We start from the raw sequence: 15,971 nt of genomic DNA on the forward strand, positions 1-15,971 counted from the left end.
TGAACATTCTTAATAATTTATTACTGAGTAACCACTTTCTATAGGATACATCAGAAACTTACGGTTATACCTCTCCTTTCTAATAGCCTTGAGGAAATGAAAGGATGTTTCATGCTAAAATTTTAATCATCCTTGGTGATGTGTTAAAGGGTGTTCGGGATGCATTAGACTGAAGGATTAAGCTCTGTCTTGTGATGTGTGGGGTGTATATTGAGTGCTTGTAAGATTATGGAAATAACTGTGATAGCTCCTTTACAAAACAATTTTGACAGGATGTTCACATATAGCATAGTTTAGATAAATACATTCTTGAAAGTATTCAGTTCTATTTTGAATCACTCTGCCTATTTATAATGCTATGCAATAACATTACTTTTTGCATTTATCAGAAGTTACAGAAAAAGAAAGAAGATCAATGATTACCATTTTTAACCATAAAAAGGCTCATATCATTCAATCAATAGCATTCAGAGGAAAAGTAGATGCTTCCTGGGGTCCTAAATCACCATTTAAGCAAAAACCAGCCCAGAGAGTACCTTCAGGTATTTTGCAAAAAAAAAAAAAAAAATTTAATGAAATTAAAACTTCTCAAAGTTTTGGGTAATTTGATTGTAATAATAGCAACTACAATTTACAATAAACTTAAGTATCTAAATAATGGAATAATTTCTAATATATTTGCTAACTTTATAATACTTTTAGTACAGTTAAAGTAGGTATGCAATTTTCATCCTCATTCATGCATGTGAAATCAAATGGGGTGCTGTGATAATAATGAGATAATACATTGAAGCCTCTATCCCAGTATCTAACACAGTATAAAGGGCTCAATAAATGAGCTATCGTTATTTTTATTACCACTGACATGGATGATTTTACCAATTAAGGCTATATAATTTTTGATAATATAGAAAAAATACGAAGAAGAAATAAAGATCATCTGCAATTCTGCCATCCAGAAATAAGCACTGGTAATATTTTGATTATATTCACAGGGTCATTATATGCAAGTATAACTTGAATATTTTCAAGATGTTTCCTTAGTAGGAATTTAATTTCATATTTGTAACAGAAATGGAAAAAAATAGGGGTTTAGTTTTTTCAGACAGCAAAGAATACAAAAGTACGGTATCTAGGGTTAAAGTTCTATGATGTCATCAGTGTTTGAGGATATATCTGTCTTTTGTTCTGCTACTCTTAGTGTGCTTTATGATTACAAGGTGGTTGGTATACCACCAACCCTTACATCTCCATTCCAGGAAGGAAGAGAGGGTGGATGAGAAAAGGTGCAAAGGTAAAATCCTTGTCTTTATGACACTTTGCCAATGAGACAACATGCATGTTTTAAAAAACCAAATCAAGTATTTAGAAATAAAGGGGAAATTGAATTGAAAAATAGTTTGGAAGAAATTACCCAGAATGCTACATGGAGAAAGAAAGCGATAGAAGATATGAATTAGATATTGAGAAAAGGAGAGACATTAGAAAGAGAAGGTCCAATATAAGCTTAGTAATAGTTCCTGAAAAACAAATTATAGATAGAAATTAGCAGAAGGTAATGTTTAAAGTGATAATGGCTGGAAAATTTCCCAAACTGTTAAATAAATTCTTAGACCGCCCAGACAATTACCAGAATTAGCAAAGAATTCATAGATGCACCAGACAAAATGAATCCAAACACAAAAAAGACACATAACAACAACAACAACAACAACAACAAAAGTCTTCACCAAGGGCAAAACCATCTTAAAGCAGTCGGAGAGAAAACCCAGATGACCTACAAAAGAATAACATAGAGATTCACCACAAACTCCCCAGCTACAATCGTGGAAGTCAGAAAACAGTGATCAGAAGTTTTTAAATCAAAACCATAATAAGATACCATCTCACACCAGTTAGAATGTAGATCATTAAAAAGTCAGGAAACAATCGATACTGGAGAGGATGTGGAGAAATAGGAACGCTTTTACACTGTTGGTGGGAGTGTAAATTAGTTCAACCATTGTGGAAGACAATGTGGCATTCCTCAAGGATCTAGAACCAGAAATACCATTTGACCCAGCAATCCCATTACTGGGTATATACCCAAAGGATTAAATCATGCTACTATAAAGACACCTGCACACGTATATTTATTGCAGCACTATTGACAATAGCAGAGACTTGGAACCAACCCAAATACCCATCAATGATAAACTGGATAAAGAAAATGTGGCACATATACACCATGGAATACTATGCAGCCATAAAAAGGGATGAGTTCATATCCTTTGCAGGGACATGGATGAAGCTGGAAACCATCATTCTGAGCAAACTAACCCAAGAACAGAAAACCAAACACCGCATGTTCTCACTCATAAGTGGGAGTTGAACAATGAGATCACATGGACACAGGGAGAGGAACATCACACACTGGGGCCTGCTGGGGGCTGGGGGTCCAGGGGAGGGATAGCATTAGGAGAAATACCTAATTTAACGGACAGGTTGATGGGTGTAGCAAACCACCATGGCACATGTATACTTATGTAACAAACCTGCATGTTCTGCACATGTTTCCCAAAACTGAAAGTATACTAAAATGTGTGTATATATTTACAGTTGTCTAACTCACCAGGCATGGTGGCTCACACTTGTAATCCCAGTACTTTGGGAGGCTGAGGCAAGTGGATTATTTGAGATCAGGAGTTTGAGACCAACCTGGCCAACATGGTTAAACCCCATCTCTACTAAAAATACAAACTTAGCCAGACATGGTGGCAGGCTCCTGTAATCCCAGCTACTTGGAAGGCTGAAGCAGGAGAATCGCTTGGACCTGGGAGTTGGAGGTTGCAGTGAGCTAAGATTGCATCACTGCACTTTAGCCTGGGTGGCAGAGCAAGACTCTGTCTCAGAAAAAGAAAGAAAAGGAGGGAGGGAGGGAGGGAGGGAGGGAGGGAGGGAGGGAGGGAGGAAGGAAGGAAGGAAGGAAGGAAGGAAGGAAGGAAGGAAGGAAGGAAGGAAGGAAGGAAGGAAGGAAGGAAGGAAGGAAGGGGAAAAAGAGAAATATGTACAGTCTATTCTCTCCGAAGCCTGCTACCTGGAAGCTTCATCTGGATGTTAAAGCCTTGGTCTTCACAACCCCTTTTCGTAACCCATTCATTTCTATTGATAATAACTCTTTCAACCAATTGCCAGTCGGAAAATGTTTAACTCTACCTTCTGACCTGGAATAGCAGCACTCACCCTGCTTTGAGTTGTCTTGTCCATCCAGATTGAACCAATCTAAATCTTACATGTATTTGACTGATGTCTGTTATCAGAGTAGACCATGCTGTGGAAGGAAAGTGGTCTTTAGATAGAAAATCTCCCCTCTTAAAAACAGTTAATGCACACAATAACAAACAATGCAAGGTCAGCCCCCACAATCTATTTTTCAGTGCTATAATTATTATCGGTGTGATCGCCACCTTTAGGGCTCTACATTTCTTTTGTTTAACCAGACTGCTGAAAGAACTAGAATCGTTTTTTAAATTCTCTTGGCTCCTTTTCATATTGAACCTCCAAAAACAAAATCAGGAGCAGAAAAGATAAGGAGAGTATTTTATTGCATTTGAAACTTTTTCTTCTTAATTAACAGATATGTTGACTAAAGCCTCTAATAATTGACAGGACAATTATTATAAATCTACTCATTTTCTGCAAAAGGTCACTATATCATAACAACTAAAAAGTATTTTTAGCCCAGAATAAAAAGTATTTTTAGCCCAGAGCCCTTATTGTGACTTTCTAAAAAATTATTAGAGTAATTCTAAGAGAAATATGAATTATTTTATTGAAAAGAAATTACACTTAAAAATGTTTATGAAGCAATCATAAAGCCACATTTTGATTTTATTATCCTTAATCTAAAGTTGAGAAAGAAACCAATTATATTTCTAATATCTTGAGAAGCAAGATCAATTTTAAGTTTTCTTCAAATCCCATCTATCAGTCCTTATCAAATAAGTATGGTTAAAAGGGTTGTACAAATTTTCATTACTGTCTCTGGGTTTTATTGCAAGATAGCCGGTATTCTCAGAACCAAAACACTTTGGGCTTCTACCTGGCATTAAGGAAAATCATTTGCAGATTTTTCACCAATGTATCTAGATGTGGAAAGACATTAAGGGGAATTTAAAATAAAACACCAACAAGCTTTCAAAATGTCCATTAGTGGTCCAAAAGTGAGGCTGCCAGATTTCCACCATGTTTGCTGAAGACAGAGCTCCAGGTGCTGAGCCCAAGCTGGGGTATAGTGTCACAGAGCCTGGGCCTGGCAGCTAAGACATGTACTACTCAGGAAAAGGGAAGGGTAAGTCCAAAAAGGAAGACCAGGCAGACTATTTAACAAACAGCAGTTCACCAAAAAGTGCATCAGTACAGACAAGGCAGGACAGAATCCAGAGAAAACAGATAATTCAAAGTTATCAGCTGGGAGATCAATGGCTCAGGAAATCAAGTCTTGAAGACGTTTCTGACTTTGGGTAGCTATGACATACCAGGCACACCCAGAAGAGTAAATGCCAACCCCTACCTATGCATGAAGGTTCAGGTAGGTATTAGAGGTCAATGTGAGATCTAGAGATTGTTTGGCATAGGGCTGAGCAATTGAGGGAGCTGTGTAGACTCAGAAAAATTTGTGAAAGCAAAAATCAGCAGTCAACAGAGCTTCCATGTTGCATAACTTCAATGGACACTCTTAGCACAGCAAACATTTACTGAGGCCCCCTCTAGAATTGTGCCAGAAAGTAGCCCTGGGCCAAAGAGATAAACTAGAGCTACTTTCTAAGGGAGACACCATATACAAAAATAGATTCCAGAGGGATTGAATATCTAAATGTAAAGGAAATAAAAAAGTACTGGAAGAAAATACTTTCATAATCCCAAAGTGAAGGCCAATCAAAACCTCACACAAAACTCAGAGGCCATCAAAGAGAAATGTTGACAGATTTAGCTACATAAAAATGAAGAACAATTATATGTATCCCATAAATATGTACAACTAGCATGTATCCACAATAATTAAAAATAAAAAGCATCATATAGGAAGAAAATTAAAATGCAAGATTGGAGGAAGTCTTTATAACATATATAATAGGCAAAAGTTAACACCCATAATTTCTAAAGGACATCTCCAAGTCAATTTAAAAATCCCAGTAGAAAACAAAATAAATGACATGGACAAGACATATGTACAAAGAAAGAAATGTAAATAATGATCACCTTCACTAATGATCAAATAAGTGGAAATCAAAACAATGAGATACTACTTTCATCCAACAAGTAGGCAGAAGTTTTAAAGGGTTGTTAAAGATGAGGGAGAAAGAGCACAATTCATGTTATTGATGGGAATGTAAACTCGTTCAACTCTCTTGGATGACCATATGGCAGTATCCACCAACATACAAAATGTGCAAACCATTTGACACAGCAACTAAATTTGATCTCTCCCTTACAGAAGTGCTTGCACATATGGACAAAGAAAAAATATATGGGTATAAGTCTGCATGTTGCAATATTTTTTATAATAGCAAAAGTAGTAGAAACAATTTAAATGGTCATTCATAGGAGAATGTTAAATAGACTATGGCACATTTGTATAATACAAACTATTCCATTATAGAATCAATCCATAATATATTTGGGGGTATTAAAAACACCTTGACAAGGCGGGCAGATCACCTGAAGTTTGAGACCAGCCTGGCCAACATGGTGAAACCCCGTCTCTCTTAAAAATACAAAAATTAGCCGGGCGTGGTAGTAGGCGCCTGTAATCCCAGCTACTCAGGAGGCTGAGGCAGGAGAATCACTTGAACCCAGGAGGCAGAGGTTGCAGTGAGGCAGAGGTTGCAGTGAGCCGAGATCGTGCCACTGCACTCCAGTCTGGGCAACAGAGAGAGACTCCGTCTCAAACGAAAACAAAAAACAAAAACCATACTCATTGGAAAAGCAGTATACTATGAGTAATAACAAAACTGGAATTTTGTCAACAAACAAATCTCTATGTATATGTACATGTAGACATGTGAGTACATATGTGACATACAGGCTGGAAACATACACACAAAATTTTTAATAGTGATACTTAATAGTAGTAAGAGGAAGTGGAAAGGTTAAAGGGAAATTTCCCTTTTTGCTCACTATTTTCTTTATTGTTTATACTCATTATAAGTAAAGTATGTGCTTTTTGTAATTAAAAATGTAGAAGAGAACAGGGGAGTCCTGTCATTTTTTGACAATATGGATGACACTGGAGAGCATTATACCAAATGAAATAAGACAGACACAGAACAAATACTGCATGATCTCACTTATATATGGAATTATAATAGTCAAACTCATAGAAGCAGAGAGTAAAATGGTGGTTGCCAGGCGCTGTGGGGAAGGGGAGATGGGGAGATGTTATTTAAAATGTACAAAGTTTAAATTATATTACACAAATGAATAAATTCTGAAGATCTTACGTAATGTGACGATAGTTAGCTGTATTGTATACTTGAAATTTACTAAGAGGGTAGATCTTAAGTGTTCTCACCAATACACACAAAAAATGGCAGAGGTCTGGCTGATGAATATGTTATTTAGATTGTGTTGATTATTCACAATGAATACGTATATTAAAACATCAAGTTGTACACCTTAAATATATGCAGTTTTTATTTGTCAATTATACCTCAATAAAGCTGGGAGGAAAGTGTAGGAAAAGATAGCCTAGGATGATCCAAAATGCACAAGAGACTTTTGTCAGCCACTTATGAAGAGAACAATGCTATGAATTCTAAGGCAGAGAGGCTGTGTGGTCGCTGCTGCTTGTGGAGTGGCAAGAGCTGATACTGTGGGCTTTACTGGCACAACAGGTGCTGGTAAAATCCATCTCTGGACGGGCACTAGGCTTTCGGAGGGAAATCAACAAAGCAGTGACCATCTCTGGAAGACACCATAAGAAATCCAGGTTTTGAGGACTAGTCTTGGAGCTTCAAAGCTAGGAAGATCTAGATTCTTGTGATCTAGTATTTGTTTATTCTGTTTCTTTACAGTTAATGCCAAGAATCCAAATAGTTGAAATGTTCCTAACTATTTCTCCTCATTTGGACTGTTAGTCCATTTATAGACGCATGTGCCTTTCAGAAGAAAAGGGATAGGTTTCAGTATCTTATATCAGCCTCAGTATACTAAATACAAAAATTTCCACTTAGATTCCATTGGTACATTATAAATTGACTAAGCTTTCCATTCTCAGGGTTTTGAAATTTATATTGTACTAAAAAAATTGCCTCAAAACCTAAGGCAAAACCCAGTATATCTAAGAGAAAGTTTTGCTTTGGAGTTAGATAAAAAGGGATTTTTGACAGATTGAACTATTTGTGTAAAGGATAACTTGAAAACAGAAAGCCCTGTTTTATACTTTTCCTTTATAGCATCGTTCCGTTGTTTTCAAATGCTGGATAAATATTTTAAAATACTAACTTTAAAATGTATTTTTTTTAGATTTTGGATTTGCAAATAATGTAGACAAGTAAGTAATTTTATCTATACATTTATTATCAGATTATTTCATAATTGTGTTGTCCCTTTAAATCATCTCCATTTCCTAAAATAGATTTTAATGAGTTAAAAAATGACTCACTCTTCAATAGATGAGAAAAATTGGTAGGTCTTTCTGTGATGAATGAGTTCAAGCTCTGTATTCATATCTGACATACTTGGGCTTTTAATATTACTATCAAAATCCCAAATAAGTAAAAAGATAATTTGATGCTTAGAAAAATAAACCTCGGCCAGGCGCAGTGGCTCATGCCTGTAATCTGTGCACTTTGGGAGGATGAGATGGGCAGATCACCTCAGTTCAGGAGTTCGAGACCAGCCTGGCCAACATGGTGAAAACCTGCCTCTACTAAAAATACAAAATATTGGCCGGGCGTGGTGACGGGCGCCTATAATCCCAGCTACGGGAGACTGAGGCAGCAGAATCGCTTGAACCCAGGAGGCAGAAGTTGCAGTGAGCCTAGATCACGCCACTGCACTCCAGCCTGGGTGACAGAGTGAGACTGTTTCAAAAAATAAAATAATAAAAACTAAACCTTAACTATTAGCTATTCTGAAAGTGGGGCTGTACATTCCTTGTTTAGCTATTCTCTAAATATGTTCGGTCATAGCAGTTATCATGTAGACTTATATTTTATATTCACTAGAATTTACATTTCCAAAAGCAAGCACCTCACTAAAAGTCCATAGAAGACTTTTCAAATTCATGAATACTGATGAATTTAGAGTCATCATTCCTTTTTATTTTTTCACTTAAGATGTTTTTTTTTTTTTTGGATACAGTATGGAAAATTATCTCCACATACATTTATAAAATATGGCATAATGTAGAAAAAACTTAGGAATACAGTGAACTTAAGATAATAATATGCATATATCTATAAATATTTTAATCATCTCATTTAACATGGTTTTAAAACATGACTGTATGAGTATGTGAGACCTTAACTGTACTAATTGATCCCCAAATATGTTCAGATACTTCATTTATAAAGTAAACAATATATACAATATAAATAGTGTCACTTAGCCTGAAAGTCATTTGTCAGTGGAGCCTGCAAATTATTTGTTAGTGGTACACAACTAATAACACAAATAACACAGAAAAACATGGCATTAATGCATTTGAATAAAAATTTGATTTTGGTCAAATTTTCATTTTTGATTGCTTTTTTTCTGACATAATTGCTTTTTTTGCAGAACTGTGTTCAATGACCCAGAAGATGCTGTTTTTGTGAGGTCCATGAAGAGATCAGTGATGACTTTGACCTCTATGAACTGGAACACAGTTCCAACACGAGAGGAAAGATACCTCGAAGAGGAAGGCACAGAACCGGCTCAAATGCTCACAGTTACACTGAGATGAGCCCTGGTATTTCTAGAAATCGTAGTGGTTTTCAGTTGTATATTAAACTTCCCCGTGACTTAGCATATTACATACTACTATGATATTATTTGAGATATTTAAATGTAAACAGAAACACCAATAATGAAAAATAATTCTTACATTTTAGGTTTTTTAATGTAAAATTGTTTAAGTATAAATGTATACAGAAATGTATAAAATTCTTAAGTGTCCAAATCAATGAATTTTAAAAAATTGAACATGTTTATGTAACTGGCATGCTAGATCAAGAAATAGAACACTATTAGGACTCTGAAAGCTCCCTCCTTCCTGTACCAGTCACTACTCACCCTTCCAAAGTAATCACTGTCCTGATTTCTAGACAATAAATTAACCATGTCTGATTTCAAAAGGCATATAAATGGAATCATAGAAGATGAATATTTTGTGTCTGGGTTTTTTCACTTGACGTTGTAAGCTTCATCCATGTTGTTGCTAGAAGTAATGATTCTATCATTCTTACTGCTGTATAGTATTTCATTGTAAGACTATATAACACAAGTAACTTATCCAGTGTACTATTTTTGACTCTCCTCTCTGGAGATATTTGCCAGTTCTGGCTAACGACCTGGGTTTGGTATAGCCAGAAACTTGCTCCTTAGGGAAAAAAAAAATCCAAATGCTTTTAGCAGTTGCCTAGTACTGAGTGACAAAAGTGGACATTGAACGTAACTCAAATTCATTACAGTTTTCCCTAAGGAGCTAGATAAAAAGCTTACAAAGGGCAGAGTGACATCTCCTTCTAGCTGATGGTGGTTGGGAAACACAGACACACTGTAGAAGTGGACTGGAATCAAAACAGGCAAGAGATGAAAGCCTAGAAGGAATAATGAATTGACATTGAGAATCTACAGCCTTCATTCACCTGTGGGCACTTATCATTCTGTGCACGGCCAGAGTATAAAAATTCAGATATGGTCCCTGGAAGAAGGTTGCAGCTAGAATAAAAAAAACGCAAAGATTTGCCCATTCACGTAGGTGAGTTGCTGGTATCATGACAAAAATGGTTGTTTTTGGCTTCCAAGATTAGGTGATAGAAAGATTTGAAGCATTCTCTTGCTTGGGCCTGGGCCATAATCCAAAAGACAAAAGACATAGTCCCAAAAATGTAATTCTAGAAAAAATAATTTAAAAAAATTAAAAGACATTTGTTTACATTTTTTAAAACAGATTTGTTTGAGAAACATTATATCTACAGAACATTTTATAGGCTACTAAATACAATAAAATAGGCAATAATCACATACATTTTTGCAAGTATAAGCACTCAGTTATACTAATGACAGTTGCACAGGTATAACAGTTATGAGTAGACAAACATATTCATAAAGAAATAGGTCAAAAAGTAAAATGTATATCGCAAATGCAGACATACAAAAAGAACATCTCTTCACTTATTGAGGAAGTTTCAGTGTTTTCATGCACACACACACAATGCTTAAACACAAAACAGTGTTGCAATAACATACTTTTGTGAAGTCAGATTTGTGAAAAATGTATAAAACAAATTATAACTCTAAGTCTTGACATGATTCCCATATTGGAAATAGAGGTATAAATTAGCAAATTATAAAAAGTAATGCTCACAATTTAAAATTGTGAATAAAAAACTAAAAAGACAATTGTACATATGAAAAAGTATATTATGGGAATAGGTTATAAGCTATTGGGACGAAGTAGGCCATAAGAGTTGGCTGACTTTCACAATTATTTAAATATTTATTTATTTATTTATATTTTTATGTAATAAAAAGTAAAAGTTCTTGTCCGGCCATCCTCCTGGGGCATCCATCTGTCTCTCACACAGGCCACTCAAGTTAATGGAAAATAAAGAACAGGGGACCTAAGTCTGAGGTTACAAACAACAGAAAATAAAAGATCTTCTGTGTCCAGCAGGGGAATAGATGAGAGGATGCGAGGGCAATACTGGGTGGGGACAGGCAGGGACAGAGCAGGAACCCCCCACCCCTGCTGGACCCTGGCGCTGCCCTCTGTGAGGCCCCTCCCATTCAAGGTGCTTGGCAGGAATTCCCCAGCTCCCCTGGGGAAAGGGGGGATGGGGAACTGGGAGTGGTCTGAACTGCTGGGGGAAGAGGCATAGATCACTCTTCCCTCCACTCATGGAGGTCTCGGGTCTCGGCCAGGAAAGTCTTCAGTTCCCCAGGGGGTGGAAGGGGAGCTGCTGGGAGGGGTAAGATTGAACTCTGGTAAGTCAGGAGACAGTCGGGGTCAGTGAGAGCTTGGGGGTGTCTGATGTAGGGGTAGGGTGAGGGTGTGGAAGCTGAGAATGCAGGCACCCCACTCTGGGGCACTGCACTTTGGGGGTGACCTCCCATGACTCTGGGGTGGGTGCAGCAGCATCACCTGGGGTGGATGGGGAGCCCCAGGGTGAGGGGGCAGGGCTGCAGTGATTCCAGTTTGGACATGAGCCTGGGGAACATGGGCCATGTTGGTGAAGCCGTGGGACAGATGCTGGTGGTGGATGGCATACACAGTGGCTGGCTGGGGGAAGCTGCTCTGAGGGGACCGGGCAGAAGGTCCCAGAGGCAGAGAGGGCAGCATGCCGGCCAGGGCCCCTGGGTGGTACAGATTCTACTGTTGGGTGTCCACTGCCCAGGTGTGGAGCCACTCCTGCCTGATGCTGGACAGGACTGGGGGCTGCAGTCTGGTTCCAGGTAGGCATGGTAGCCGGCTGCAGCTGGTGGGCATGAAGCTGTGTGGCATAGTGTGGGTAGGCCTGATGAACAGTGACATAAAGGGCTTGAGGGGTGGGCTGCTCCGCAGAAGGGTACTGAAGGGTGGAGGATGACACAATGACCTGGGGATGTCTGCCCGACGTCAGCATGCGTGGATTGCTTTGAAGCAAAGGGGCAGACACCGGCTGTGAGGTGTAGTGGGTCATGGGCTGCATCATGGCAGGTGGGCCTGGGAACTGCTGAGTGTTGTAGGAGATGTAGGAAGAATAGGGCGTGGCAGCCACCAGAGGCAGGCCAGCAGCCACCGAGGTGGGGCTGAGGCTGGCTGGTATTGGTCCCAGAGCTATGGGCACAGGGAGCATTTTGCTCTCCAGTACTTGCCCTGCTGCCCAGACATTGAATTGGATCCAGGATACGAATACATCTGAGATGCCTGCACAGCTGGTCTCATGTGGATCTGAGGTATGTAGGAGATGTACTGGGGGCTGTATAGCCCACTCTGGCCTGCTGTCAGCACTGGGATGGAGGGAGTTGAATGAGTCCGAGGCCCTGGAGAAGTTGGGGTACTGGTGGATTTATTCACAAACAGCAGAGACTTTGTGGGACTGAACTCCTTGGTATTGGGGTTCAACATTGATTACTTGTTCAGCAATAGGGCCCTCATCCTTGTCCTCTCCTTTGATGAGCCCAACTGGGGGGCTGCTGGTTTGGCTTGGGCAAGGTGGGGGGGGGCTCTGTTCTGGACCCTCAGTGCCTCCTGCTGGTGCCAGGGGTGGTCTGTCTTCCTTATCCCATATGGACTCTGTCTTGGAGGGAACCCCATGGGATCTGAAGTCAACAAACCATCAGCCTCCTTCTCCTTTCCTTTGGCCTCCTCCTTTAAGATCCAGGGAGGAAAAGGATCCAGGCTGTTCTCAGGGGAACTATTGGGCTGAAGCTTAAACTGGGCCCCAAGCTTTCTGAGTTCTTCCAGTTGGAATAGTTTCTGTTCATTCTGAAGACCAGGGACTTTCCCAGCTATCTGAGCCAGCTACTGGGGCTCCAGGGTTCTCTCAGGTTCCTTGGTAGAGAGTTCTTTTACATCTGTGGGGGCCAGGGAGATCTTTGGAGAAACTGAGGAAATGGAGCCCATTCCAGGATCTGAGACTGATGAGGTCACAGGGATGGAGGCTGAAGATGTTGGCACTGCCAAGCCAATGGGAGGCTCAAGACAGGAAGCTGAGATTGGGGCAGGGGCAGCAGACTTGGGAGAACTCAGGGGATATATCCGGCCCACTGCAGGAGGAGGAACAGAAGTTTCTCCAGAAGGCCTATTATTGGGTGAAGACAGGGTCTTGGCACCTCTCAGAGGCCTCTGTGCCTTTGGGGACATGCAGGAAGGGCCTCCATTGATACCACAGGCCTCAGAACCTGGGCCAGGGTTGCTATTGTCCAGATGGTGAGGGCCACGAGGTGGCAAAGAGCTAAGGCCAGGCCAACCACACGGAGAGCTGCTGCATCAAACTCCTCCCTGGGGACCTTCCTGGACTCATTGAGGCAGAGGGATGATATACTTTATCTTCCTGGATGCCAACCTGGGGCTCTCCTGCCCTGAATACTGCCATTGGGCCGCCCTGTGCTTCTCCACTCCAGTGGCCCATCATCACTCTCCATGGCGATCCACAGGCGGTACTAAGGGCTTGATTCAATCTCTCATGCCAACTGCGCCAAACGCAGGTCTCGCTGCTGAAACTCTTCCGAGCTGTCCTTTTCTAAGGGCACTGTATAAGAAAAAAGACTGCTATCACAGGTGGTCTTCACACCGTAGTTCTCCTCGTTGAACTTGAACATTTCATTGGGGTCCCATCCATTGGACATGTCGGACTCAAGGTCATAGTTGTCGCTGTTGCTGTCACCCCCCTCCCAGCGCTGAAGCACCTTCTCTTTGTGTTCCCCATTCCCTTCTAGTTAATGGCGATGGCTGAATGGGTGAACTTGTCTTTAGCAGCGTAGCTGAAGTCAGCATTTCAGAAGTGAACAAGCATGACATCACTTGGCTTAAACACCATGGTGTCTACAATATCCTCCCGACAAGGACCACCTGCTGGCTCAGATGCTTTCTGGTGTACAACATCCACTGCTAGTTCAAAATTTGAGCTCAGCCTCTTGAAGATACCCTCATAGATGGTGTCATTTTTCACCTTTACATCACAAGTGGAGCCCACAACAGCTGTAAGGAAATGCAGCATTCTGGAATTGTTGTACACGCCTTCAAACACAGGTGACTGTGGGGGTCCCTTTCCTGTGCTTTGTCCCCTGGCGCTGCCAGTGGCAGCGGCCCCCGGCCTCTCCTGGTGCTGCTGCTGCGGAGGCAGCTGCATCGCCAAGATGCTTTTGGCTTCCCAGCGGAGCCCGCTCCTGGCAGCCGAAGGCCCCAGGCAGGGGGAGGAGGCCGCAGGAGGCCCCGGTGGAGCTGCAGAGGAGGCATGGCCTGCTGCATGGGGGGCGGCTGCTGGGGCTTGGAGAGCTCTTATGGCGGCTGAGGCTTCAACATGATAGCAACGTCCGGAAGGGGAATTAAACGGAAGGGAGGGAGAGAGGGGGCCGGAGCTGGGGCCCGCGGGAGAGCGTGGGAAGTCACTGGGATTGGGCAGCCAGGCCCGCCATTGGCAGGCAGGGGGAACCCTGAGGTGTCGGGGGTAGAGAGAGCCCCAGTGCTTAATATATTTTGAAATGTTGATGCAGGATTTTTTTGCTCCTTAGTTCGGCTAAATCCAGGTTCTTGTCTCACAACCAGGAAAAATTAGGCATGCAGACATGTTGAAAGGTGAGGAGGCCAGAATTTATTAAGTGAAAGGAAAGCTTTGAACAAAAAGAGGGGTCGTGCACACAGGTTTCCACCTCACAAACTGAATGCCAGACCACAACGCGAGTTGAAAAGGTCAGGCTCCTCCCATGTGTTAGGCGTGAATTCCGGGTGGCTCCACCCCATTCTGCCAGTGCGTTTGGGCTTCCGGTCCTTTGTGGGCATGCCCAGGAAAGACCCTGTGCAGGTTCCCTTATCTGCACAAAAACATCTGGCATAAACACTTGTGGAGCAGAGATTCTCCGGGGACTCTTTCTTATCTGCATAGGCATTTGTCTGCCTCCGGTATCTATCAGTATTGCAGCTTGATGAATAGCTGCTTTTTTTTTTCTTTTAGGCATGGCTCTCCTTGTAGAATATGTTCCATTCTTTTCTTCTTCTTCTTCTTTTTCTTTTAATATTTTTATCTTTGTGTTTATTTTTTAATCTTTTCCCTTTTACAAGAGATGATCATTTGACAACCAAATGCTGGATTTGAATGGGAAATTTCCAAGGATTATCCTTGTTAGGACAGATTTCTCCTACATAGAACAGCTATTAGCAGTAGCCAAAAAATAAAAATAATAAATAAATAAAATAAAATAGGCCAGGAGACCAGCCTGAGCAACAACATGGGGAGGGTGAGCCCACTTCTTTAAAAAATAAAATCCGGGCAGGGTGGGTGGCCCAGGCTTCACACCCAGCCCAACTAAGTGAAGCCATGTCGTTGTCTGGGGTAAATACCTGGGGTTGGTTGTCTCACCAAGGAAAAACCCAATAAGCACAAGAAGTGGGTTTAGGAGCAGAGGTTTAATAGGCAGAAGAAAGAGAAAGGAGAAGAGCTCTCTCTCTCTTGCGAGAGAGGGGCTTCCAAATGGGACTTTCTGCCCATGGCAGAATGCACCGGATTTTACAGACAGGCTTGAAGAGGAGGTGTCTGATTTACATAGGGCCCACAGATTGGCTGGACCAGGTGTGACATTTACATAGTGCTTTGGGAAGCTGGCTAACCCACCCTAATCTTCTTCTTATGCAAATAGACTTTCCACTTCGCAGTGCCATATTATCTGCTCCCTACTGCACAAGTGATTGGAAAGGAAAAGGGGAAATGGAGCCAGCATTTTGAACATTCCTAGTCCCAGGTGGCCTTTTCCTATTGGCGCAGCTGCCGGCATTCACCCCTGCAAGCTTCTAGCTTGCTTGTCTATGTCTGCAGCTCGATTTTATAGGCTGCTCTTTATTAGAAAATAAAATAATTTGGGGATGCTTTTCATTAAAAGGAAAACCTTATCAAGGACTTTCTTACTATCAGTCTAAATAATTTCTTCTTAACTCCTATATCATCAGGAGGCTGGGGAGGCTGGGGCAGGAGGTCTGAGGATGTAGTGAGCTAGGATCATTCCCACTGCACTGCAGTTTGGGTGACAGAGTGAGACCCTGTCTCAAAAAAAAAACATTGGTTTGTGTCATCTGAGATGCAAAA

At 41.1% G+C, this 15,971-nt stretch overlaps 1 protein-coding gene and 1 pseudogene across 2 annotated transcripts in view; one reads left to right on the top strand and one right to left on the bottom strand.

Annotated features, from left to right (window-relative positions):
* The window catches only part of LOC105475625 (leucine rich repeat containing 72), a 52,551-nt gene extending 43,559 nt beyond the window's left edge, over nucleotides 1-8,992 (top strand). The window contains exons 7-9 of one of the 2 annotated variants that reach the window (XM_011731048.2): nucleotides 390-542; nucleotides 7,507-7,534; nucleotides 8,764-8,992. In XM_011731048.2, the coding sequence (XP_011729350.1) occupies nucleotides 390-542; nucleotides 7,507-7,534; nucleotides 8,764-8,929 (347 nt within the window). In that variant the 3' untranslated portion in view covers nucleotides 8,930-8,992. The remainder of the gene's footprint in view (nucleotides 1-389; nucleotides 543-7,506; nucleotides 7,535-8,763) is intronic. The other variant, XM_011731049.2, reaches the window with a different exon arrangement.
* A 2,128-nt stretch (nucleotides 8,993-11,120) lies between these two features.
* On the bottom strand, nucleotides 11,121-14,197 carry LOC105475916 (ataxin-2-like protein; annotated as a pseudogene).
* Between the last annotated feature and the right edge of the window lie 1,774 nt (nucleotides 14,198-15,971).

The sequence above is a fragment of the Macaca nemestrina genome, chromosome 4 (assembly GCF_043159975.1).
Source record: "Macaca nemestrina isolate mMacNem1 chromosome 4, mMacNem.hap1, whole genome shotgun sequence".
In the NCBI taxonomy this organism is placed as follows: Eukaryota; Metazoa; Chordata; class Mammalia; order Primates; family Cercopithecidae; genus Macaca; species Macaca nemestrina.